Genomic DNA, 25,756 nt, shown 5'->3' with positions numbered 1-25,756 from the left:
TCCTGCCCAGTGTTGGGTTGCCGCTCATAACTTGTTAATATATTGTTCTGGTATGGCGGTTGCCATAACTGCTCCTAACCGCGCTCCAGTCGCAGCTTATTTGACTCAATATGGAGTCCCTGCTGCTGCTCTTGTTTTTGTTGTGGAAGCGTATGCGGCTTACCGCTTCGAGGTATTTTATTCTTGGGTCACCTTTCTGGCAGTAGAGGGAAATGATCATTTCTTTAACGTATATACTGACACTACATTTCCGTGGGATTAGCGACCTTAAAGATCTCTTGAAATTCCATTACCCGCATGGCAGCATACCATTTGGTTTAATGGCACCCTTCCTCACACTGTGACAGCGGTCCATTTAGGCCCCTTGTCAATTGATGGGGCCACATGGTCCGTTTTGGCTGGGTATACCCCACATCTAAATTATATTAATGTTCCAGTTGCAGAGCTACGCGTACTACACAACTCATTAATACATGTACAACAAGCTGTTATACAGTTCATGTCTCGCAACATGCAGGTGGGACCACCTGCCGTTGCTGCACAACCACTGCAACCTGGTGGTGTAGGTAAAAGGCCAATCATGATTAATTCAGTGATGGGCAAGCAACAGAAAAATAAGGATCCTTCTTGGCTTGCTGAAAAATTTGGGCAACTCGAAGCTGTTTTTCCGAATACCACAACTTTGGAGAAACACAGGATCCTGACGATGACTTTAACCCCTTTACCGTGGCCGAAAATCCGCTGCCGTGCGCCGGCTTTGAAGAGTGGGTGGGGCAGCGTCGGCCAACGGACGTGCGCAGCACTACGAAGGTATTGCTCGCGACGGCCGCTGGCCGACAGAAGCAGTGAATGGGTTAACTAAAGGCCTAGTTCCCGAGTTAGCTCATTTTAACACTTGGGGAAGAGTGTTTGCAGCGGTATATTTGATGTGTTTCGGCACTCCCTCAATGACCGTTCTCTTTTCCGTGATAAAGCGTATTCAAGTTGAACATGGGGCCAAGGCGGCCTGGAGATGGGGATGAGACTGGTGGGAGTGTTCAGTATTGTTTGCGATATGATCCTTGCTAATGTAAAGGGTGATGCAGTAAGCTTGCAAGTGGCGAAACGCTTGGAGGCTGGTGCAGACGCAGCCAAACCGCGCAAATTGCCAAAGATTATCGCTAAAGCATATGAAACTTTGGGGCGGAATAGTCTGGGAATTAAGCCTTTTACTCAACCTCAAACTCAACAAAAAGCCCTATCTGAACTACTGTTCTTTCCTAAAAAGAACTGGAAAAACAAAAAACAGGGGCAGCAACAACAGAAGCACGGTTCGCGTGTTGGTTCAACGACACCCAAATCATCTGAGCGCACTTATGATTTGCGCGATTTGCAAGAAAATTAAGTCTCCTGATCGATTTCAAGTCCCTGATCAGCACTTTCCTCTTTCTTTACAAGACTCATCGGACTCTTGAGTCAGTGGAGGGGAGCATCAGGATCGCGGCAAAAGTGCGACCACTCAACAGGGACGGGATCAACCTCACCAGTTTGACGTGAAGGCCAAACAAGAGGGACTGCCTCGTTTTGGACCCCCCCCTATCAAAAGAAGAAAGTTGCCGCTTTAACAGCAAATATGCCTCAAACGATGAGGACGATACTCCTGAAACTGTCAATGGGCAGTGACTGCTCAAGGTTACCATAGTGTGGGAGGCACTGCATTCCTGTCTGGAGGCAAGAGCAACTGATACATTTATTACAGTAGAAACAGCAGGTACTTGAGTTTGCTTCCCCGGTTCGACTCTATGTAATAGTCCTCCAAATTGAGGGTGATATACAGCGTTAAATTACGGTGGTTTTCTGGGAAAATCTCAGTTCTTCATATGACATTATGTTGGCGGAGGCAGATTGACCTCTACCATTTGTATTGGCCCCTTCTAGAGGGGTAGACGTGATACTTCCAAGTTTTTCTCCATACGTCCCTGAGGAGACTAAACCAGGATACGCATCAGAATGGGCGTTTGCCCTTGCCCCGGCAGTGTACCGTAATCAAATGCGCTGGGATAGAGATTCGCTGGCACACGAGATTCCACTGCGGTCTATGCCGCAGCATCAGCCGGGAGGCTAAAGCTCCTGTTTGTGACATTCTGACTAAATTGGAATATCACGGTGTAAGTGACTCCTGTGTATCACCAATGAATAATCCTCTTTTTCTGGTATCAAAACCGGACGGTTCATATCGCATTGTATTAGATTATCAAAATTTGATTTGTCATTGTCGTACTTTTGCGGTACAGAACACTCACAGCTCTGCACTGGTGAACAGCATAGTTTGTAAAAAATACAAGACGACACTCGATATATCCAATGGTTTCTACAGTCACAATTTGGCTCCTGCGAGCTGTGACTTGACAGCATTTACAGCCGTCGGAAATCAGAAAAATGTACGCGCTTACCTATGAGGTATAAGAAAAACCCCGGGGCTTTTGCTGCACGTGTTGTGTCTTTATTGCACAGCATAGACCCTGATGCGTCTTTGTACGTAGATGATATTTATCTGACGGACAACTAACTGATACTGCATCTTGTCCGAGTTGACAGAATTTTACTGTCATTTGCCGACTATGAATACAAATGTAATTTTGCTAAATCACACATCGCTTGCTTTGCGGTGGCTACAAACTCAATAATGAAGGTAGGGTGTTAGCCCCCCACTTTCTGGAGAAATGTGCACAATTGCAACCTCCGTCTACACTAAAGAAGCTTCAGTCTTTACTGGGGGGGGTTTTATTTCGGGAGGACATATTACGCCCAGAGTATCAAACTGCTCTATGCGTTGATACAACCTACTTTTACTTCTGACTGCTGGTTACTGGAACATACCTCAATCCTACGATCTTTGCAGTCAGATCTGCTAGAGACGAACTTCTTGTTGACGTGTGATAATTCTACAAACCTTGTTGTACATATTGTACCGGGGACGGTGGGCTTCACATACTTAATGTTCAACGAAGGGGACACAGTAACTATTGCATACAAATCACATTTCTACACAGCAGCGGGAATGCGCTTTTCCTATGTTGATAAGATTTTGACTGCGGTTCAAATGGCGATTCTGAAAGGAGGTTAGCTGACTCACCTATCCCTTCTTTAGAAGTAGTGACTAAGGCAAGTGTACCAAACTCTAAAGCTTTACATCCCCGTTGGATACAATGGGCTACTTCTTTGACATCGGCTGATGTCACATTTATCTTTGATCCTGCTTTTCATACACAGGAGTTTTTACAGTATGAATATGTTCATCCTCCTCCGTTGTCTTTGCTTCCTTTGGATGAGCACAAATGTATCATTTGTACCAATGGCTCGGCTCAACCGGCCATCTGGTCCAAACATGCTTGTTTAGCGGCTTGCGCTATTGTTGCTGGTTCAATCCTAGGTGGTGAATTGAAGTCTTCCATTGTGCATATGCAAGCACTTAGAGACTGTACAGCCCAATTGGCAGAGCTGCATGCTCTTGTTCTAGCTCTCTAGTTTGCAGATCCTAATGTGAATACTTTTATTGTGTGCAATTCTTATTACTGTGTCCAGTCTTTTAATGACAACTTATTCTTTTTATGTCAAAATGATTATCGAGCCTCTAAGGGCCGCGGAATCCAGCATAAAATGCTCTGGGTTTGAGTGGCAGAAAAACACCTGCCACTCATACAAGTTATTCATACTCCTGGCCATAATTCTTTGGCTGACGAGGCAGCCAAATCTGCTGTAGCCATGTGTTCCATTGCAGCAGTTACAAGGTCCATGACTAAGATAGATAATGAAATCCTATCAGCTATAGCTGCTACGAAGGATGGAACTGATTACCTGCAGGGCTTTCCTTCCAAATATTCTTATCATTTGTCTCCCAAACAAGTTCCTCATGCTACAATACCGTCAGTTGGGGAACTGCTGATTCCCAACATGGACCGCAGACTTCCTTTGATCATAGCAGCACATGAGGGCATGGCTTCTGCACGTTATGTTATGTTATAAAACATTTTATTACGCGCTCCGCTACTACAAAGTATCCTGGCGCGATATGTAAGCACTAAGCTGACCCAATCCTAAAGACAGAAAGAAACAGAAAAACTAAATACTAAGGTTAAAAAGATGGGTTTTTAGCCCTTTCTTAAATCCTGCTAATGTAGTTGATGATCTCAAAAGAAGCGGCAAGGCATTCCAGGCCCGTGCTGTTTGGACAGAAATTGACTGGCCACCCAATCTTGCATATCTGACTTTAGGCATAGACATCAGACGGAGATTGGCCGATCGAAGAGCACGATGAGGAGTATATAAGGTAAACCTCTTGTGCAAGTATTGTGGGCCTTGCTGATGCACGGCCCGAAAGGCCAGAACCAGTGATTTGAACATAATGCGGTGTGCCACTGGGAGCCAGTGGAGCTCTCGAAGATGGGCACGTGCACTAGTTCTTCGTGGAGGATGGAACAGAAGTCGCACGGCCGCGTTCTGAATGATCTGCAATCGCTTAATGAGGTATTTAGGGAGACCACTGTAGAGAGCATTGGCATAATCGAGCCTTGACAGGATCAAAGCACGCAAAACAGTCTCCTTTGCCTCCCTGTGAAGAAGTGGAAGGAATCTCTTGAGTGACTTGAGGGTCGCAAAACAGGTCGCAGTAAGTTTTTTTAGATGAACTTCAAACTTAACCCTTTCGCTGCTGATGACGAGCTCAGCTCGTCATCACCCACGGGTGTCGTGTGCTGATGACGAGCTGAGCTCGTCATGGAAACAGCAAAATGGCAATTTCCAGCACACGGCAAAAATCATAGCAGCAGCCATGTGGTTAAGATCCTGTCCAAACCAGACCCCCAGGTTTTTGGCCGGGCCTCCGTGATAGCTAGGACATGCAAAATCAGTCGGCCAAATAAGCTCCCTAAAATTGGCCGGAAAATTGCCATAAAATAGTAACTCTGACTTGTCCTCGTTGCATTTGAGCTGGGCTGAGACAAGCCATCGGAAGACATGGGTCAAACAAGAACAGACAGCCTGAGCGTCTAAGCAGTCCTTAGGCCAGGTGAACAACAGCTGTGTGTCATCAGCGTATGACATTATTTTGGCTCCCCACTGCTCAGCCAGATAGATCAACGGGGTCATATAAACGTTGAACAGCAGTGGGCTTAGCGTCGAGCCCTGTGGTACCCCGGTGGTGAGCTTCTTGGGTGAAGAGGCAAATGGGGGCAGCCAAACTTGCTGCGACCGCTCAGACAGAAACGAAGACAGCCAGGCCAGAACCGCACCCGACAACCCCACCTCTGCCAGCCTAGTCAGCAACTGGGCATGGGGTACCGTGTCGAAGGCGGCAGATAAGTCCAGCAAAACCAGGACCGCTCTGCCGCCTCCGTCGAGACACTCCCTAATGGCCTCTGAAACTTCCACCAGAGCCGTTTCAGTGCTAAAAGCAGCCCTGAACCCCGATTAAGCCGGGTGCAGGGCCTGAGAAGACTCAATGAAACTATTCAGTTGCCTAAAGACGACTTTTTCAGTCACTTTCGCTAGTGCCGGGAGCAGTGATATCGGACGATAGCTGGAGGTAGCCAGGGGTCCAGGCCGGGCTTCTTCAACAAAGGAAGAAGCTTCGCCTGTTTCCAACAGAGAGGAACTGAGGCAGACGCCAGAGACATGTTAACAACCTGGGTGACCTCCTGATACACCACGCTAGCCGCTCCCCCCAAAACCCTAGCAGGGCACGGGTCAGAGGGTGAACCAGATTTAAGCGACTCCAAAATGGCCAGCACATCAGCTTGCTGAGCTGGTTCAAAGGTGGAAAATTGGCTAACATGTTGCTTCACATCCATATCAATGATAGGTGGTGAAAGCAGAAGGGGGCCACCGGAGTTTAAGAGCTCCTCTTGCATTTTTTTGATCTTATTATCAAAGAAACATGACAGTTCCTCACACCACAGATCGGAAGCCGGGAGAGCTGGGGAGGCAGCACATGGAGAGAGGAAGCTCTGAACAATGGCAAAGACTTCTCTGCCATTGTTATCTGCCTTCTCAATCCTTCCTGAAAAGTAGCTACTTTTAGCAGCCTTGATTTCAGCATAATATACCTTCTGCGCCCTCCGAAGCTTGCTCTTAAGTTCAGGGCAGAACTCAAGGCGCCAGGCTCGCTCTAGTTTTTTGCACCCTAATTTAAGTTCTCTAAGAGCATGGGTGAACCAGGGTTTGGAGGGAGACGACCTCGTCCGCCTGCTACCACTCTTATTAGTATGTGGAACAGCACTTTGTTCAACCCAGGTGTTGAATGATTCCACCGCAGAATCAAGATTTAATGGCAGGGTCGGCCGATTAGACATAAGAGAGTCCGAAAAGGTAGACAAATTTATTCGCTGGGCATGAGCTTGGGAGGCAGAAAATTCCTTCGGCCCTTTTGAATTTATGGGCCAGGTGAACAGAATTAAGGCATGGTCCGACCAAATAACCCGCCTAAGGGGTAACATAGTGATCTCAAAGTTAGAACAGACCAGGTCTAACCAATGGCAGCCGCATGGGTGGGGAAGTTCACCCATTGTGTAAGATGCGCCACCGAAAAGACTTCTGCCAAGCCGGTCGTTTCCGGTAAATCCACCCGTCCATATGAATATTAAAGTCCCCCAGAAGAAGATATCGAGAGAATTTAAGGGCGCGGGGGACGATGACCTCCTCAATATTACCAGCAAAACAACCCGCATAGCTAGGGGGGCGGTAAAGCAGAGTACCTCCCAGGGTGAAATGGGGGGAGAGGACTGCAGCGAAGTGTAACAATTCAGTCTCGCCAAGTAGTTCGGGCGGTTCGCTCACCACTGTCCAGTGGTCTCGGTAAATTACTGCCAAACCGCCACCCCTACCCGTCGGTCGATCCATCCTGGTGATCCTGAAGCCGCGTGGTATAGCAAGTTCAACCACCGGCATACAGGACTCAGAAAGCCAGGTTTCGGCGACGAAAAGGAGATCAAGCTCCTTCTCATCAAGCAGCTCAAATATATCAGCCGCGTGTCTGACCATTGATCTAGCATTGATCAGGCCGGCTTTAATAGTATCTAGGTTGGTCCTGGACGCAACGGCCGGAGATTGGCGGCTAGCAAAGCAGAAACCACATGCCGGGCATTGGCGATGCGTAGCCTCTAGCACCTCCCAAGAATTGGCGGCATTGCAGCTATAGGTATTGAGGGCACACAGCTCCTCAGAAGAATACCTCAGAGAGCCAGCCTGAGAACAGCGAGGGAGGTAAGAGGGTGCCACGGCCCTGGGCCCGGACGGGCACAGACGGGCCCTCCTTTGGCGCTCCTTCGGCGCGCAGACGGCGCGCCCGCAGCGCGCGACCGCTGCGCGCTCTGCGCATTGCTGCGTTAAGTAGGGGCGGGCGAGGCAGGAGACTAGAGCGCCAACCCCGGTGCAATGCGGTCCCGCCTCACTTCCGGGAACCGCTGGGGCCGAGCGCTAAGGGCGGCGCTGGTGAGAATGTGCAAAGAACGCGATTTCGAAAGTGCAGCGTGCAGTGGACCCAGGCAGAGAGGTAGGGAAGTTAAAACCAGTCAATACAAAGCTCGCGCTAAGGCGGCAATACAATTAAATGAAACAATTTATTTTTAAAAAACAAATCAGTTAAAAAACGGCAGAAGCGACTACATTAAAAATCGGCAGAGTAACAGTGCAAGATAGGGGGCGGATAGTACTCACAAGTGCACGAGTGTCTGCAACTGTGTCTATTCTACATCAACGTTATTAGTGGCATGGTTTATATAAACAAACCTGTATTTATGCGCTTTCTTGTGACATTTGTCAACAAATAAAACCTTCTACGGTTTCGCGTCCACCACCGACACAGCTTTGTATCAAATCAACCATTCGGCTGTATATATCTTAATCACTGCGGTCCATTAACTTCTAATACTTAATATAAATATATGTTCGAGGCATATGGGCTGCAGATGGTACATTTATGAATAGATCGCCATCTGGTGTTGGGCTCGGATGATTGCACTTTTTTTTCTCTTGGAGAAGTCTTTTGTCGTCAGGAGACTGGTGACTCCTCCTTTGGGTGCTAGTGCGCATGGGCATCGGCTCCATCCTTAGAGTGTTTTTTTTTCGCCATCGGGTTCCGATGAGGATCGAAGCGCTCCGGATCGACTTCGAGAAAAAGTGATATTTCGGCGCGTATTCCCTTTCCAATTCGACTGTATTGTTATCGAACGCGATTTCATTTCCATTCTGACGCGTTTCGACTCAACAATAAACAATTTATTCTACGTCGACAAGACCGGGAGGCCTTTCTCGACGTAGTTCAGCCCGGAGTCCATGGAAAGGACTCCATTTAAAAAATGTCCAACGTGTGGTGCTAAGTTCCCACACAAGGACCTACACAAGGTGTGCAACCTCTGCTTATCGCCTGAACACGAATCCAGGAACTGCGAAGCTTGCGCAGCATTCTCTTCCAAGTCGACGATTAGAAACCGTCGAGCCGAAGACACAAGGTTTCGAGAATGCTGTCGGAGGCGATCCCGGAGCTGTTCGAGGACCAGCACCTTTAAGAAGAAGAAGAACATGAAGATGAGTCGGGGTCGGAAGTGGACGAGTCTGATGTCGAAGAAATCGACGTTCAACAAACCGTGAGTGACGACGTCCCCTTACCAAAAAACCGACCCCGTGTGGTACCGACTCCGCCTTCGAGCCCGGTCAGACCACCGAAGAAAGTTTCCGACGCCCCGCCTTCGGGCCCGGCAACGAAACCAAAACAGAAACCAAAACTCTCGGCCTCCCAACATGTTGGATCCGAGAAAAGGTCGACATCGACATCGACACCGAAGCTCCACACAAAGGAAAGCTCGGCATTGAAACATTCCATGTCGAAACCGAAACATACTTCGACGTCGAAGACTTACTCGACACCGAAAAAATCAGAACCGATCAAATTCTCGGTGCCGAAAAAACAGAACACTGACGTTCAAAAGCAAAGACACTTTTCGGAACCAAAAACTTCGGTACCGACACAGGAGCAGCACACAGATCCAAAACAAAAGACTTTGTTTATCGATCCACAAACTGGCAAGGTGGTGACAGAATCACCGAAAAAGAGGAAGAATGAACAGTTAGACGACAAAACTCTTCCTCCTAAGAAGAGAACAATGGGGACAAATACAACTCCTCCCCCTTCTCCTCGACCTAGAGACACACCCTCTTCTCCTATTCCTCACACTATGCCAGCTATTCCTCCACCTTCTACACCAAGACCATCTACACCTCAGACAGATGTAGACAGTGATATAGGGGGGGGGGGGCGTGGCCTGGAGCCGTCGATGGTGGACGTGTAGTTCTCCAGCTCCGTCCTAAGCCCTAAATACAAGCGGAATATCCTGCACGCCCCTGCCTGCAACCCACCTGATTCCTGCACAGGTTGTCTCCGGGAGCGAGCGGCGTAAGGCGGTGCGGTGTAACCCCTCTCGGCCCACACCATCGGCGAGTCCCGGCGGCGGAGCCTGTTGCGGCCTGTGAGTCGGAGTGAAGCCTCGGCCTAAAGTGATTGGCCTGCCCGACCTACCCCCTACTGCCTTCGCGGTCCAGTCGGGACCCCGGAATTGCCTTGTCCTGCACTACCAGCCGAGACTCCAGCATGCGGTGCGGTGCCCCACCCTGACTGAGGCTCCGCTGACCCCCGCTCAGTCGCTTTGCCACTGGCCGACCGGCCTGCTGCGAGGCCCCTTCGGGACGCGGGAGCACTCCCGGACCGTCCCCCCGCCCGCCCGAGAAGCTAGCGGGACTCCTGCATTTCGCCGCATAGCCGGGGACTGGGGAGCGGACGGCACACACAACCCGCTGCCGCCACCGTGAGCCCGGCTTCACCCTGCACAGGCTGAACACTAACTCATCGGCCCGGCCTCACCAATATCCTGGCGCCATCTTGTTTCCATACCGGGGCTTGGACGAGACCCTCAGGCCCCGGCAGTCTCACCTCGCCTACCCCCGAACCGCCAGCCAGAGGACCTGGAACGAAGACTCAGCACGGGGTGTCGCGCATAGAGGACACGCGGACCCCAGGTACACGGGCCTGAGGTGAGGAAGCTCGCCACGCGCCTTGGCGCCCTACCACGGCGCTACAGTCCCGACCTTTGCCGCGCTCCCAGCTGGTGCAACAAGCTCACTCTGCAGTGGCCTGGACCCCACCATCTCTCCCCCCCATCCGCCACTACAGGACCAGGGTCGCACCTGCCCATAGGGACACTGGTGGAGAATCGGCCCACCCTACGTTGGCGCCTCGCCTGGATAGCCTACACTGTCCCTGCCAGCCCTGGGGTCTTTGCTACATCCGCCTCTCCCCAACACATAGCGGACCTTCCATAGCCACTGCCGGACACTCGGAGGGACTGCGGCGGTCTGCTGCATCCACCACAGCGCCACCCTGCTAACGAGATCCATGGGCAGACACAGGGGCAAGCCTCAGGACCAGGGCGCTCCGACGGACGTACAGTCCACGGGCTCTGACGACCCGCTGGCCTCCTCCAACATGGACATCATCCCACCGACCGGTAAGGGATCGCAGGACGCCAAGCTAGATCTGATCCTGAATTAAATACGCGCGATGCGCTAGAATCGCGCATAGACAACATGGCGACTGGCCTATCCCTACTGAAGGCTGACCATAACAAGTTGGCGGAACGGGTGGCAGAGCAAAAAATAGCGCTAGGAGACCTCATCCCACAGCAGACGGAACACTCCACGATATTGGAAAGCGTAGAGAAGCAGCTCAAGCAACTATGGGATAGAGAAGACGATGCTGAAGGACGTGCCCGCCGCAACAACGTCCGCATCCTGGGCATTCCTGAGAGAAGCGAGGGGAGAGATCCCACCCAGTTTGTGGAGGATTGGCTGCGGAGGCTGGTGGGCCAGAGAGACCTCACCGCCCTCTACAGTGTGGAACGGGCCCACAGGATGCCATCGCGACCCCCACAACCAGGGGCACCTCCTCGCCCCCTGATCGCTCGTCTCCTCCACTTCAGAGACCGAGACACCGTCCTACGAGCGGCCAGGGAGGAAGCACCAATACGCTTCGGGGATAAGAATATATCGGTCTACCCTGATTTCACACCCACGGTGCAACGGGCCAGGTCCACCCTCATGGGAGTGAAACGCAAATTGAGGGACAGGAATATGAAATATGCACTTCTGTTCCCTGCTCGGCTCAAAATACTACATAACAGGTCCCATTTTTTCGACTCGCCTGAGGAAGCAGAGGAATGGATGGAGGTTACTCTGACCCCGCCGGCCTCACAGGACCCATTCGCAGATCACCGCGGCGACACCCACAGGGGCTCGCCAGGCCGACGGAACAACAATCACAGCCCCGGCCACCATTCATCCCACGGAGCATCGGTGACGACGCATCCCCCTGGACGTCAGACGGCGGGCCACTCGTCATCATCTCCACAGCTACGACTAACAGAGGAGGCACTGGCCGCCCACGACGCTGGAGCAACCGGAGACAGACTCACCGTTACCACTGACACCCACACTGAGGTGTCTGGTTCAGTTGACAGCCTGCAGTTCTTCCCGAAGATCACAGCCCAGATGGCGGAGGAGTTCTGAACCACGACACGATTGATCCTCTCCGGGTGGTAACGTATGACTGATCCCCTCCTTCACATATGGTGGGTTGTATAGGGGCCCATTATACAGTGGGCTATCATGTCCACGCGGGCCGTTCAGTGACAGTTGACGGAGGCCTACCACCCCCGTAATGCACACGAAGTTAACTGACTTGTGCCCACGTTGGGCACCATGGTTTGGCTCCTGGGCACGTTGGCTTGGGGACCTTTTTGTTCAGGGGTTACATGTTTGCGGGACACTCTCACTTTCTAGCGCAGCAGGACATATGTGGTCACCCAGTTGTTTCACATTGCCGCACCACACAGATGGTAATGGGGCCTCTTAACAATTACCAATTGTGCACCTGGAACGTGCGTGGCATGGGATCAGTGCACAAACGACATAGAATCCTTGCACAACTTAACCGCAGGGGGACACAGATTGCTTGCCTGCAAGAGACACATTTGAACGCTGCTGCAGCGGTGAAATTGCGCAGGAAATGGAGAGGACAGCTCTTTGCTACCTCCTATTCTGCATTCTCAAGGGGGGCGGCGATTTGGCTCCGTGGCTCTCTTCCCTTCCAGATGCTGGAGCAAAGGATTGATCAGGAGGGTCGTTATGTATTTGTACGGGGACTGTTGGATGGGGAGGCGGTTGTCATTGGATGTGTGTACTCACCGAACGCAAACCAGTCGGATTTTTTGTTAACTGTCAACAGGGTACTTGCGGATTGGGCTGATCACCGCTGGATCATTGGGAGTGATTTCAATGCTGTGCTTGATGTTATACTAGATAGGTCACACCCCCCCTTGCAGGCTGCCGAGAGCAGGAAACAGGCAGACGCGCTTACGAGTTGGGCTGAGGGTTGGGATTTGGCAGATGCGTGGCGCAGCACACACCCCCAGGAAAGGGAATACACTTTTTTCTCCCCTCCCCACCAGCTTCACACCAGAATTGACCATGTTTTCTGCTCCCACTCCCTTACAGCACTGATTGTCCAGACCCAACATATGGGGAAAACCCTATCAGACCACAACCCCGTGGAGTTTACATGGCAGTGGGGTAGAAGGCTGGCTCCCATCCCGACTTGGCGACTGTCTCCTGATCTCCTTGAGGATTCGGTCTTCCCTTCCTCCCTGTCCGACACTATAGACACCTACTTCTCAACAAACGCGAACACAGCCAGCTCCCGGCAGATAGAATGGGACACTTTCAAAGTCTGTCTTAGGGGGACTGCTATGACCACTAGGGTGGGCAGGAAACGGGAGGTGATCAGCCAACTGAAGGAGGTGGAGGGCTCACTAGCGTCCCTAGAGAATGAAGCAGCGGGCACCAATGCACCCTTTACACCACTGCAAGAGGCTCACATTAGGCATGCAGAACTGCTGGAAGACCTGCGGCTTCTAGACTATAGGGAATACACGAATAGGCAGCATACACAGGCAGACCGAGCCGGTCCCCTACTAGCCCGCCTCCTACGGGACTCCCCGATCAGCCACCCCATTTTGAGGGTCTTAGACCAGACAGGCCGCCCCGCTATCACCCAAATAGGGATTAATACGGCGTTTAAGGACTATTATACCACGCTGTACGGCCCCCCACAGCCCTTATCAGAGCCCGCATTCGCGGCCTTCATGAGGGGCCTGGATCTCCCACAACTCACTGACACCCAGAACAAAGACCTGAAGCGTTCTATTTCAGTAGCAGAAATTAGGCAGGCAATACGAGCTCTCCCGAAGGGTAAGGCCCTCGGAACAGATGGCCTACCAGCTGAATTCTACGCCACATACATAGACCTCCTGGCCCCACGGTTACACACTGTTTACCTGGAAGCCCTACGTACAACCTCTCTACCGCAATCATCCATGCAAGCACTGATCACGTCCCTCTTGAAACCGGCCAAGGATGGTCTGGAGATGGCCGATTACAGACCCCTGTCCCTTCTAAATACTGACTCCAAAATATTGAGCAAGGTGCTGGCGACGAGGCTCGTGCAATACGTGCCGCAGCTGGTCCACCCGGATCAATGTGGTTTTGTAGCGGGCCGTAATACAGCCATGAACCTTAGGCGCTTGGCCCAGCTCATGCTCGGTGGCCATGTGGACACGGGCTCCGAAGGCTGCATATCTCTGGACTTAAAACAAGCGTTCGATTCCTTAAGATGGGACTATATGTTCGCCACCCTGTTAAAATTCGGGATACCGCCCGAATTTCTCGCTTGGGTCAGATTGCTATACACCATCCCCACGGCTAGGGTGCGTACCTCCAATCAAATCTCAGGTCCCATAGCGATAGCAAGAGGCACCAGGCAGGGCTGCCCGCTCTCCCCTCTCCTCTTTGTCCTTGCCCTCGAACCATTGCTATGTAGGCTTAGGTCGATGGCCCCCCGCTATGGCATACAACGGCATGGTACGGAGCACATTGTGTCCGCGTACGCGGATGATATTATATTATATCTTCGTGACCTGAGGGGCGACTTGAGCCCTGTTTCCCTGGTTTTTGAGGACTTTAGAGCGATCTCAGGCCTCACCATCAGTGAGTCTAAGTCCTATGGGTTCACCTTTGCAACCACATGCAGGTCTGCCCCCCTTCCATTTGCCCCTCATGAATTCCAGATGGCGGAAACCACCTTCCGATACCGTGGGATGCAGATATACAGAGAGGCGGACATGATGATAGACGGCAACCTGGGGAGGGCCATCAGAACGCTGAAGTCACAAATTCAGTTCTGGCTAACATTGCCGCTCTCAATACCCGGCAGGGTGGCAATATCCAAGATGGTGATGCTCCCTCGTCTCATCTACTACTTCACCAATTTGCCATTCCAGATCCCCAGCAGCAACATTCAAGACCCTCGATTCCCTACTCACCGAACTTGTGTGGGGACATGGTCGCAGGCGCATAGGACTAGCCAAATTGCAGCTCCCCTCCGACTCCGGTGGCATGGGCTTACCGGACTTCAGAGCTTACAATTATGCGTGTCAACTACAATGGCTGGCTTACTGGGTGGCGGGCCGTAATCTTCATGATATTAATGTTTCAAAGGACGACCATGCTAAGGGGAGAGTGCACATCTTGCTCCTACCTGGCAAGGATCTACCAAGAAACGCCCCGCCGCTTCTCAGGCTGGCGATAACATACTGGCGGAAGGCATTAAAGTACACGTCCCCCGAGACACCTTATGCCCCCACGGTCCCACTCTTGGGTATACCACTGGGCTCGGGAACACTCACGACGACCTTGCTGGAGCCCTGGCATGACGCAGGTGTGACACATGTGGGTGACCTGTTTGCGGAGGGGCACCTATTATCTTTCGAAGACTTCAGAACCACACAGGGCGTCCCCGGCGGCTCCTTCCTTATGCACGCCGGACTCCGCCATTATGTAACACGCAAATGGTCACCTGACGGGCAGTAGCCTGTTACGAATCCTCTCGTCACAATGCTCTACCTCATGGGCACGGGCGGCCATCTGACCAGGTGGCTCACAGCTAGCATCAAAACGGGGAGGGCACTTACACTGTCACCACTTCGGGCGGCATGGGAAGCAGATATTGGAAGGCCACTGAGAGACAAAGAGTGGGAGCGAATACTTCAGTTCCCCAAAAAAGTAGCTAGGAACCCCAAATACAAGTTCATCCAACTGATGTTGCTACATAGAGCCTACCTGACTCCGCACCGCCTCCATATGATGTTCCCTGCATCCAAAAGCAACTGCCCCTGATGCGATGCTGACGACGCATCGCTGGTACATATGCTGTGGCAATGCCCTAAACTGGGGTATTTCTGGACCACTGTCCATGACTCGCTCGAGAAGGCTGGTACTCTGTCCCGGTCACCTACACTGGAACATGCCCTCCTAGGGCTGGGGCCATCAACGCGCACTAGAACCGTGGCGACGCGCTTCTCAGATCTGGCCCTGGTGCTGGCAAAGCGCGCCATCACGATGAGATGGAAATCATCCAAACCGCCCAGCCCTGACCTATGGCAGGCGGAGGTAGTGCGCTGGGGTAAGGCAGAAGGTGAAGCACTACAGCGGGAGGAAAGCAGGGGCCTCCGGAAAACGCCGATCTCACTGGAATGGTTTGACACATTGGGGGCATTTGAGGCTGGAGATGACGAGGATGGAGGGGATGCACATGACTAGCCACTTGTGGTACAATTATGCCCTGATTCACTCTTCCATGCACGGACACTGCCTACGGTGCACTGCGATGGGGTACGGGTAGCCCCGACCCATCGGACACACTACCCCACCCTACCTGTGTGTTCAATATGAACTACGTTTTACTGCATTAGGGGTGACCCAATTGTCGATATCTCAGTTATATGCCTGTTGAGAGAGTGTCGGGTGGGATTTCTTAGGGGTGGAGGGTGGGTACGAGTACGAACGGGGTTCGTTTGTTTGTTCTGGTTCAACGACAAAATGAAAAATCGACTTCACTCTGTCTATATATGCTCTGGGCAAACGCATGCATGTACCACCGGGATCATTACTGAGCTCGTATATGAAAATGTATGCATGTTACTGCTCTTCATACTATGCTAATAAAAAGATTTTCAAAAAAATTTAAAAAATGTGATATAGGGGAGGGAGATCCTCATGAGGATGACGACACTATCCCAGATGAGGAAGACCCATGGGAAAATTATGATGCAGGGTCAGATGAGGACAATGACCCACAATTATACCCATCAAAACCTTCACCACCTGATGATAATACAGGTTTTGCACAGTTAATTAATAGGGCAGCAAAATACCACAAGTTAGACTTACACGAGGAACCCCATATAGAGGATTTCCTTTTAGAAGCGCTACCTGCTGCACAAAGAACATCAGGAACACTACCTATGCTAAAGGGTCTTCTCAGTCACACAGCAGACCTATTCAAAGACCCTGTGAGGGCTAGGGTAATAAACCCAAGAATTGATAAAAAATATAAGGTAGCTCCAAAGGACCCAATATTTATCAAGGGACAGGTACCTCTAGACTCACTCGTAGTCAGAAACGCTCGTAAAAGAGCAAACTCATTATCTACAGGAGAAGCTCCTTCTCCTGATAAGGAGTCCAAGCTAATAGATGCTTCGGGAAAAGAGTAGCATCCCAAGCGGCAAACAGCTGGCGCATAGCTAATACACAAGCGCTGCTCGCACGCTATGATAGAGCGCATTATGACGAGTTAGAAAAACTCATCGCACATCTCCCTAAAGAACATCAAAAAAGGGCAGACCAGCTTATACAGGAAGGTAAAATAATAACCAACACTTCCATTAAGTGCGCCTTAGACGCAGCAGACACTGCAGCAAGATCCATCAACACCAGTATCATGTTAAGAAGACATGCATGGCTTAGGGTCTCAGGGTTCAAACAAGAAGTACAAACATCTTTATTGAACCAACCTTTTGATCAAAAAACACTTTTCGGCTCACGTACAGATGAGACTTTAGAAAAGATGAAAAAAGACACAGAAACGGCTAAATCAATAGGAGCATTACAACAGCCAACTCAAAGAGGTTCCTTTCGTAGGTCCACCTATAGAGGAGGGTCAAAGAATACAGGCACAAGCCAGCAATCCACCTCTTTTACACCAACATCACCCAGAGGTAATTCAAGAGGCAGTTACAGAGGTAACAACAACAAGGGTAGAGGTCTCGGAAATAATAACAACCGCAACTCCCCAACCCCAAAACAGTGACTTAATACAACTCCCCCCAGACCATATAACACCGGTCGGGGGACGTTTATCACAGTTCCTACCTGCCTGGGAAAACATCATGTCAGACAGGTGGGTGAGACAAATTATCCAACATGGTTATTGCCTAGAACTTACAGCTACCCCACCAAACATCCCCACCAGACAGAGTCCAATGAGTCAAGATCATCTAACATTGTTAAAACAGGACGTACTATCACTGTTACAAAAGCATGCTATAGAAAAGGTCCCAAAACATCAGCAAGGGACAGGAGTATACTCTCTATACTTCCTAATCCCCAAAAAAGACGGATCTCTGAGACCAATTTTAGACCTCAGACCTCTCAATGCATACATAAACTCAGAACATTTCCACATGGTCACGCTCCAACAAGTACTTCCTTTACTGAAGAAAGGGGACTTTCTTTCTACACTGGATCTAAAAGACGCTTACTTTCACATCCCAATCCACAAAGCCCACAGAAAATACCTCAGGTTTGTAGTATAAGGACAACACTATCAGTTCAAAGTCCTTCCATTTGGAGTCACAACAGCACCAAGGGTGTTCACAAAATGCCTAGCAGTGGTTGCAGCACACCTAAGAAGACAACAAATACATGTCTTCCCTTACTTGGACGATTGGCTAATAAAAGCCAAGTCACAAGAAGAATGTCTTCAAAACACACAGAAGACCATTCAATTGCTGCACCAACTAGGGTTTATGGTGAACTACACAAAATCCCACCTACAACCAAACAAGGTTCAACAATATCTAGGGGCTACTATAGACACAGAAGAAGCCAAAGTATACCCCAATCCAATCAGGATCCAGACAATGACCACGCTGATCCAAAGATTTCAACCACAACACTCACTAACAGCTCGAGTGTTCATGCAGCTGTTAGGGATGATATCCTCCTGCATACTGCTAATACCATATGCCAGACTACAAATGTGTCCACTGCAAGAGTGCCTAGCGACACAGTGGAATCAGGCTCAAGGTCAGATTACAGATCTGGTGTTGGTAGACGACCGTACACATCGCTCTCTGAAGTGGTGGAACACAACAAACATTTCCAAGGGACGGTCGTTCCTAGAACCGATTCCACAAGTGATACTACCAGCGGATGCATCGCTCACCGGATGGGGAGCGCATATGGAGAAATATACAGTGCAAGGAAAATGGAGTGTACAGCAAAAAAGACTACACATCAATTATCTGGAACTACTAGCAGTGTTTCTAGCATTAAAGACTTTTCAAATGCAAATCCTCAACAAAGCCGTCCTGTACAGAACAGACAACATGACTGCAATGTATTATATTCAAAAACAGGGGGGGACACACTCTCTTCAACTATCCAGACTAGCACAGGACATCTGGAGATGGGCCATTCCTCAAAAGATCTATCTGTTAGCCGAACACCTACCAGGAGTTCAAAATCAGATAGCAGACATCTTAAGCAGAGAGTCAGAACAAATACACGAATGGGAACTGCACAACCAAATACTGCAGCCATTGTTCCAAAGATGGGGACAACCAGAGATAGATCTCTTTGCCACTCATCAGAACTCAAAATGCCAAAACTTCGCATCCAGGTACCCACACCACCTGTCCCAGGGCAATGCGCTATGGATAAATTGGTCCAACAAATTTGCTTACGCCTTTCCACCTCTCCCACTAATTCCATTAGTGGTTCGGAAACTGCAACAACATTCAATGACAATGATACTAGTAGCACCCACTTGGGCAAGACAGCCATGGTTCACCACGCTACTTCAACTCTCACAGGTGCCACATCAAACACTAAAATTATTACCCATGCACCTTACACAGAACCATGGAAAAAAAAATGCACCCAGATCCCAAACAATTGAACCTAGCGATCTGGCTCCTGAGATCATAGAATTTGGATACTTAGATTTACCCCCAAACTGTATGGAAATCATTAAGCAAGCAAGACGTCCTACTAACAGAGCATGTTATGCGGCAAAGTGGAAAAGGTTTGCTGTATACTGTAACAGTAACCTCAACCCTTTGGACGCATCCACTAAAGAAATTATTTGCTATTTACTACACTTACAGCAATGTAACCTTGCCTACACCTCTATAAGAGTGCATCTCGCAGCTATAGCAGCATACCTGCAAAACAGACAACATCTTTCCCTGTTCAAAGTACCAGCAATAAAAGCTTTCATGGAAGGTCTCAAAAGAGTCATTCCACCAAGACTACCGCCTTCCCCAGTCTGGAATCTCAACATAGTACTTACCAGACTAATGGGACCACCTTTCGAACCTATGCATAGGTGTGAAATACAATTCCTCACATGGAAGGTGGCTTTTCTTATAGCTATCACCTCACTCAGAAGAGTAAGTGAATTGCAAGCATTTACTATACAAGAACCATTTTTGCAGTTACACCAAAATAAAGTGGTTCTTAGAACAAACCCAAAATTCTTGCCTAAAGTAATTTCAGCATTCCACATCAATCAGCCAGTGGAACTACCAGTCTTTTTTCCTAAACCACAGACGGTAGCAGAAAGGGCCCTACATACACTAGATGTCAGAAGGGCGATATTGTACTACATAGAAAGAACACAAACTTTCAGAAAGACAAAACAGCTATTTGTAGCGTTTTCTCCTACACATAAGGGCAATCCTATCTCTAAAGCAGGCATTGCCAGGTGGATTGTAAAATGTATACAAATATGCTACTTAAAAGCAAAGAGGACATTAACTGTTCCTCCTAGAGCTCACTCTACTCGTAAACTAGGAGCATCTATGGCATTCTTAGGAAACATTCCTCTAGATGACATATGTAGAGCAGCTACCTGGATTACACCGCATACCTTCACAAAACACTATTGTGTAGATGTGCAGGCAACACAACAGGCTAGAGTGGGACAAGCTGTACTAAGAACTTTATTTCAGACTGTTGCAACAGACACTGGTGACCACCGCTAGGGAGATAACTGCTTTATAGTCTATTCATAAATGTACCATCTGCAGCCCATATGCCTCGAACGGAATATGCTACTTACCAGTATGCATCTGTTCTTGGCATAGAGGGCTGCAGAGTGGTACATGCCCTCCCAGCCTCCCCGGAAACCAGTGTCTGTTCCAACACTATCTTATTTAGATACACCTACATGGGCATTTCTATCTGTATTCTATCATACTACTCCATCTAACCCTACTATGGCAAAACAATCTAAGGATGGAGCCGATGCCCATGCGCACTAGCACCCAAAGGAGGAGTCCCCAGTCTCCTGAAGACAAAAGACTTCTCCAAGAGAAAAACAAGTGCAATCATCCGAGCCCAACACCAGATGGCGATCTATTCATAAATGTACCACTCTGCAGCCTTCTATGCCAAGAACAGATGCATACTGGTAAGTAGCATATTCCTTTTGTTGCAGTTGATTCGTGCACTAACTTCTGATGGATTTGGCCACAACGCAGTGCTGACGCTGGGAATGTCATTAGAGATTTGCATGTCTTTGTCAGCATGTTTGCCTGTGGCACCTTCCATTCGGACCAAGTTACAGCCTCTAAGGCATACAAGGACGCAATGAAGTATTTGGAGGTGCTGGTGCAATTATCGTCTCCATACAGGCCTGAAGGCAATTCTATAATGGAGCGGATGAACTGTGACTTAAAGCAATCTCTGACAACTAGAGCAATAGGTGCTGGCAGGAACTGGCTGGCCCATTAGTTTGGGGTTCAGTGTACACTTAATAATCTCCCAAGAAGATCTCTGGGTGGGTAGACCCGATATAAAATGCTCTTTGGCATTAAAATGTTTGTGCCTGACCTTAATGGTCTAGACTTTGTGGCGGCGGCTGCAACATTTGACGTACATAACCATGCTACTATGTTACAGGACCTACAACAGACCTGTGACATCTGTGCAACTGAACATATACCCTCTTCCAATGAGAAGGCAATGCGTATCCAGTCACTGGCTGGCTTCCTAAGATTGGAAATCTAGTACGGGAAAAGCTGGAGAATTAAAAAGAATCGTGCACCAGTCCCAGTTATTGGATTGAAGGGTACTCGTACAGTGATACTGCCACCTTTGCCTGTTTGCAAAGAAAACTGATACATTTCGATTGACCATGTCAAACTACACCATCTGGGCGATTCTGAATAGTGTGACTCCTAGTGTTTCATGTAACACAATTTCTTTGAATCTGGTGACGCTTGATTCTTCAAATAATACCCGTGACGTTGAGGGTGAAATGGAGACTGCAGCTAGCCTTTTACGAGCTGTGCCTTCATCCACTGTGCCTTCCAACGTGGACGCTGAGTATACTTCTCCTGCTGATGAGTTCCATATTGAAGTACCGGTCAGTCCTATCCCATCATGATGTTGATGCTGCGATGCCCCAATTAATGAAAGTGGTTGCAAGCGGTTATTTTGAGGACCGTACAAGCTTCTCTTATGACTCCTCCTCGTCCTTCTCTATGGCACCCCACCGACAAAAACGAGCATTTTTATCTCTTAGTTGAAAAAGACTTACCTAGTCCCACCCATGACCTACATCTGGCTGGTGCTTATCCTGATTTTCCGCTTCATGTCGATTGGGTTTGTGGCGGTATTCTTCTTGCTCATCAATGGTCATATTTGCCAGAACGCTCTGCTGTAAAGTAGGTCGACAGTATTCTGGCTCCCCATACATCGTCCCATATCATGAAACGTGATCAAGCCCTTGTGAATATTTCGACTTTTCTGTTTGCTGATGGCATTGTTTGGGATGAAGTGGCATTCGAAATGCATGGTCCGATGGAGGTCCTCAAGATACCATACGTGTTTCCCTAGGAGATGTGGTAACACAGGACATACATTCTGATGATTGAGATGTACAAGCAGTACATTCATTGTTTTCTGATTTGAAATATTATGCTGCTTTTGTTGCTGAAGATTTGTATTTAAATACTTCCAATTAGGCTGATTTGTTCTGTTATCAACATTATGGCCACCATTTCTTGCACAAAACAAACACCTCAAAACCTACCTTTAATTACACGCAGTTGTAACATTGTCCAACCCCTTACGGGAAAGGTCAAAAACACTTAGAGATAAGTTCAACTATTTCACTAATTACAACACGTCCAATCCAGACTACTATTTCTTTAAATTGAAATTGCCGGCTCAATCAAAATTTATTTTGACACTCACGAAGTTAATATATTCAAATTATTTTAAAACTGAATTGGCCTTACAGGGTTATGATCACTGGAAACATACTATTGATTTGAAATCGATTTTGGGGCACTAAGGTTTGGCAGGTCCAGGGAACTGAGGCTTTGCAGTGTGCTTTTCTAATTCTGAATCATGTTTTTTTTAAATGACACGGTGCCCCCAACACACCAAATATGTAATCGATGTCCTACAAGCGGTTTCAAAAGGACAGTTTCAATATCTCTGATGTTGACCCTTCAGGATAGTTGTTGTGGCAAACCAGTTCTAATGATTGTCGACTGCGTTTTTATAATGCAACTACCGGTTTCACACAAACTATACCCGATCCGCACATTCACACTCGTTCCCCACGTATTCAGTGGGACAATTGTGTCAACAATGGTTGGAGCACTCCACTCTGTCATCAGTGAAACAACACCTGTCCCTCTTGTCAAGCGACATAAATTTGGCTGATTTTATCTTGGGTCCTAAAGCTCCCAGATCCAAAAGATTCATATATGCTGCTTATAATGAAATATGGAAATTATCTCAGATGGAGGCAGCATTCCATCTGTGCCAAATTGACAAAGCAAATTTGGAGAAGGTTCTTGCAGTAGTCGACAGTAGCATAATATCCTGTCTTCCCGCATTTATACTTTAGATAATATTGTTTTGTCTGTTATTGATATTGTTCAAAGTGTTCTACTGTGTTATATCCCGGTCAAAATCAGTTACGATCTGTGATGCAATATGCATGGACGTTACAGACTCTCAGAATGGGGAAAGTACCATGGGATTATTTGAATGCTTCTGATTTATTTTTACCATTTAATCTAACAGATAAACAGCTGTTACACATTGAACAATTAAAACATTTGCCATTTTCTGTAGCGGAGACCAATTTAGCTGTATGGTTAATTCATGGCGTTATCGCTCTCCTATTTTCGCTGTTTCAATTTGAATCTTGCATGAAACATTTCCCAATTGGCCGCTTTGAACCCCTGGGCGGTGCCTTTCTCCAAGAATTATAGTACCTACCGTTCACCTACAGATGTCAACGGAAGGGTACAGAAGTTTTCCTAACAAGGGAGGACTGCGATTCCACAGTAGGACATTTCCTACTTTGCAACGAAGTTAAGCTGCACGGTGCTTGTAATGTGTCCGCACCTAATCTGGCTTGTTTTTTAAAAGGAACGCCTGTCCCAGCAATAATTCCCGCTCTCACATTGCTTTCTAACTGCAGTTATCTTATTATGAATAACAACAACTGCTGTAGCTTTTGGGCAGGATTCCCGTGTATATAGTAACAGTTTCTCAGCGTGTTACTTGTTGTAGCAATGTGCTTTACCGCCCATGCATGGGACTGTAGATAGTTCCATTTGGCCTTCCTTTCTGACTTTGAAAACAGATTTCAATAAATTAAGCAGACTCAAAGTGCTATTGTTTCAACAAGAAGTGGCTCTCACTTCGGCTCGAGAGACCTTCGAATTGCAGGTGGCTAGAACATCTAGTGAGATTCAGTCACTGCTAAACAAGAATTTCCCACTCCATTTTGGAGAACTGATACATAGAATATTTAATGTGTCCGATGCCGAAGGCCTTGCTCATTTTTTTAAACTTGTGGGATACTGCCTTGTGACTTCTTTTCAGACATTATTTGGAGTAATACCAGCCTTTATACATTCCTTTTTTTCCAGCGCCTTCCGAGGGTTTCCGGCTGGCGGCTGGTGTGCTGATACTTCTGCTCCTGTTACGCAATGGCTTGACACTTTTTTGGATGCTTGCTATAAGCGAAGCTTAGCGTGAGGTTTGGACTAACTTTTTGCTTTGCCTACTTCATTTGCGTGCAACCTGAGTTCTACTGCCAGGTATGCCCTTTTTTATTGTGCCTTTGATTTATGCCTCTCCAATATGTCATGCACAGACCCGGATTATGACCTGTTACTGGGTCCCTTAGTGGCCCGTGACCAGGCCTGTTCTCTCGATGATCGTATGGCCCATGCGTCTGCACTTGGAGTGTTGGCTGAGTGGAATAACTGTGCGGCTGCACAGGACCTCTTGCAACGGAGTTTCATCGAATAACACGCAAGTTGCCCGGATATGGTTTTGGAGGTATCGGATTATGAGAAACATGTGTGTTCCTTCGGGCTACTTGATTGGATGGCATCCCTTTTTGCTACAAACAATAGGCATGACTTTTTGGAAGGAATTGCATTCTTAGGTTCACCTACTTTGATGGATTTTCCAACTCCAAATTAATCCCGTTCTCAATGAACAACAAAATTATAAATTATTTTTATTTTTTAATTTTCCAAATTAGTGTTTTTATTTTTTTTAGTGCTACGTGACTATGCTTACTTTTGAACTATGTTTGGGTCCTTTTAATAATATGCTACGACCTGGCCAAGGGGAGGGTGTCCTGTGGCTGTTGGGGTCATTGTCGACATTGTTAAGTTAACATGAGCTCTGCTGCCTTGATTCTGCTTTTGCGCACGTTACTACATGACGTTATTTTGCAAGACTTTGTTTGTACCTTTCACATGAGAACTGCCTGCTTTCTGTGTTCTCTGCCTGTTCCTGGAGTTTAGTCTGAACACACTGTGCAAGGTCGATAAACAATGCCCCTTGTTGTTCTGGTCAGTCTCTAGCACCTAGACATAACACGTTAACACTGCTGTGTTTGCTGAAGACTTATGTTTTGATATCACAGGATGGCATGTTGGTTTAACACACACTTGGAGAGGAACCTTTCCAGGGATAAGAGCTATGCTGTTCCTATGATGTAAAACTCTCATCTAGGTACTAAAGTATTTGGTCTGCTGACAAAGCCCAGGAGATCTTCCTTTATATAAGGGGAGTGTCGTATACGATGACATCCCCTTTCATAGTCTATGGACTAGCTACAATGCCAACTATTTTAGGTTTATGCGTTTTGCTGCTGGTAGTGGCTTGTATACTGCATTACAGAGCACTATAGTTAAAATAAACATTTTGAACTATAACCGTGTCTATTCTTATTGTGGACAAGTACGAGTGAGTGAGCGAAAGGGTACGTCTTGTTACCGCGATTCCTGTGTTCTATGTTGTCTAATCATTTGTAGCTTTGTGATTATGTAGGAGAATGAATGAGACACTATAGCTAGTTGTTTCTGGTATTTTGGGTACTGAGGTGGTAGGAAGGCTTAGCCCCTACACACAGAAGTCCTGTTTTCCTGCGCATAGTTCTGTGTATATGCAAAATCCCCGCAACAACCTCTGCCCAGGATGGCCTTTGTTGCTGAACCCAGAG

At 48.3% G+C, this 25,756-nt stretch overlaps 1 protein-coding gene across 2 annotated transcripts in view; it reads left to right on the top strand.

Moving 5' to 3' along the window:
- Positions 1–25,756, top strand: part of KCTD2 (potassium channel tetramerization domain containing 2) — a 201,822-nt gene that overhangs the window by 163,865 nt on the left and 12,201 nt on the right. Inside the window, exon 6 of one of the 2 annotated variants that reach the window (XM_086930788.1) lies at positions 24,165–25,469. The exons of the other annotated variant lie outside the window; for it this stretch is intronic. Coding sequence (XP_086786914.1) covers positions 24,165–24,203 — 39 coding nt within the window. The 3' untranslated portion in view covers positions 24,204–25,469. Of the gene's footprint in view, positions 1–24,164; positions 25,470–25,756 lie in introns of those variants that run through there. 2 annotated transcript variants of the gene reach the window in all.

This window comes from Lissotriton vulgaris, chromosome 7 (genome assembly GCF_964263255.1).
Source record: "Lissotriton vulgaris chromosome 7, aLisVul1.2, whole genome shotgun sequence".
Classification (NCBI taxonomy): Eukaryota; Metazoa; Chordata; class Amphibia; order Caudata; family Salamandridae; genus Lissotriton; species Lissotriton vulgaris.
The sequence above is the reverse complement of the archived record's forward strand: the minus strand, read 5'-3'. Positions and strand labels throughout refer to the sequence as shown.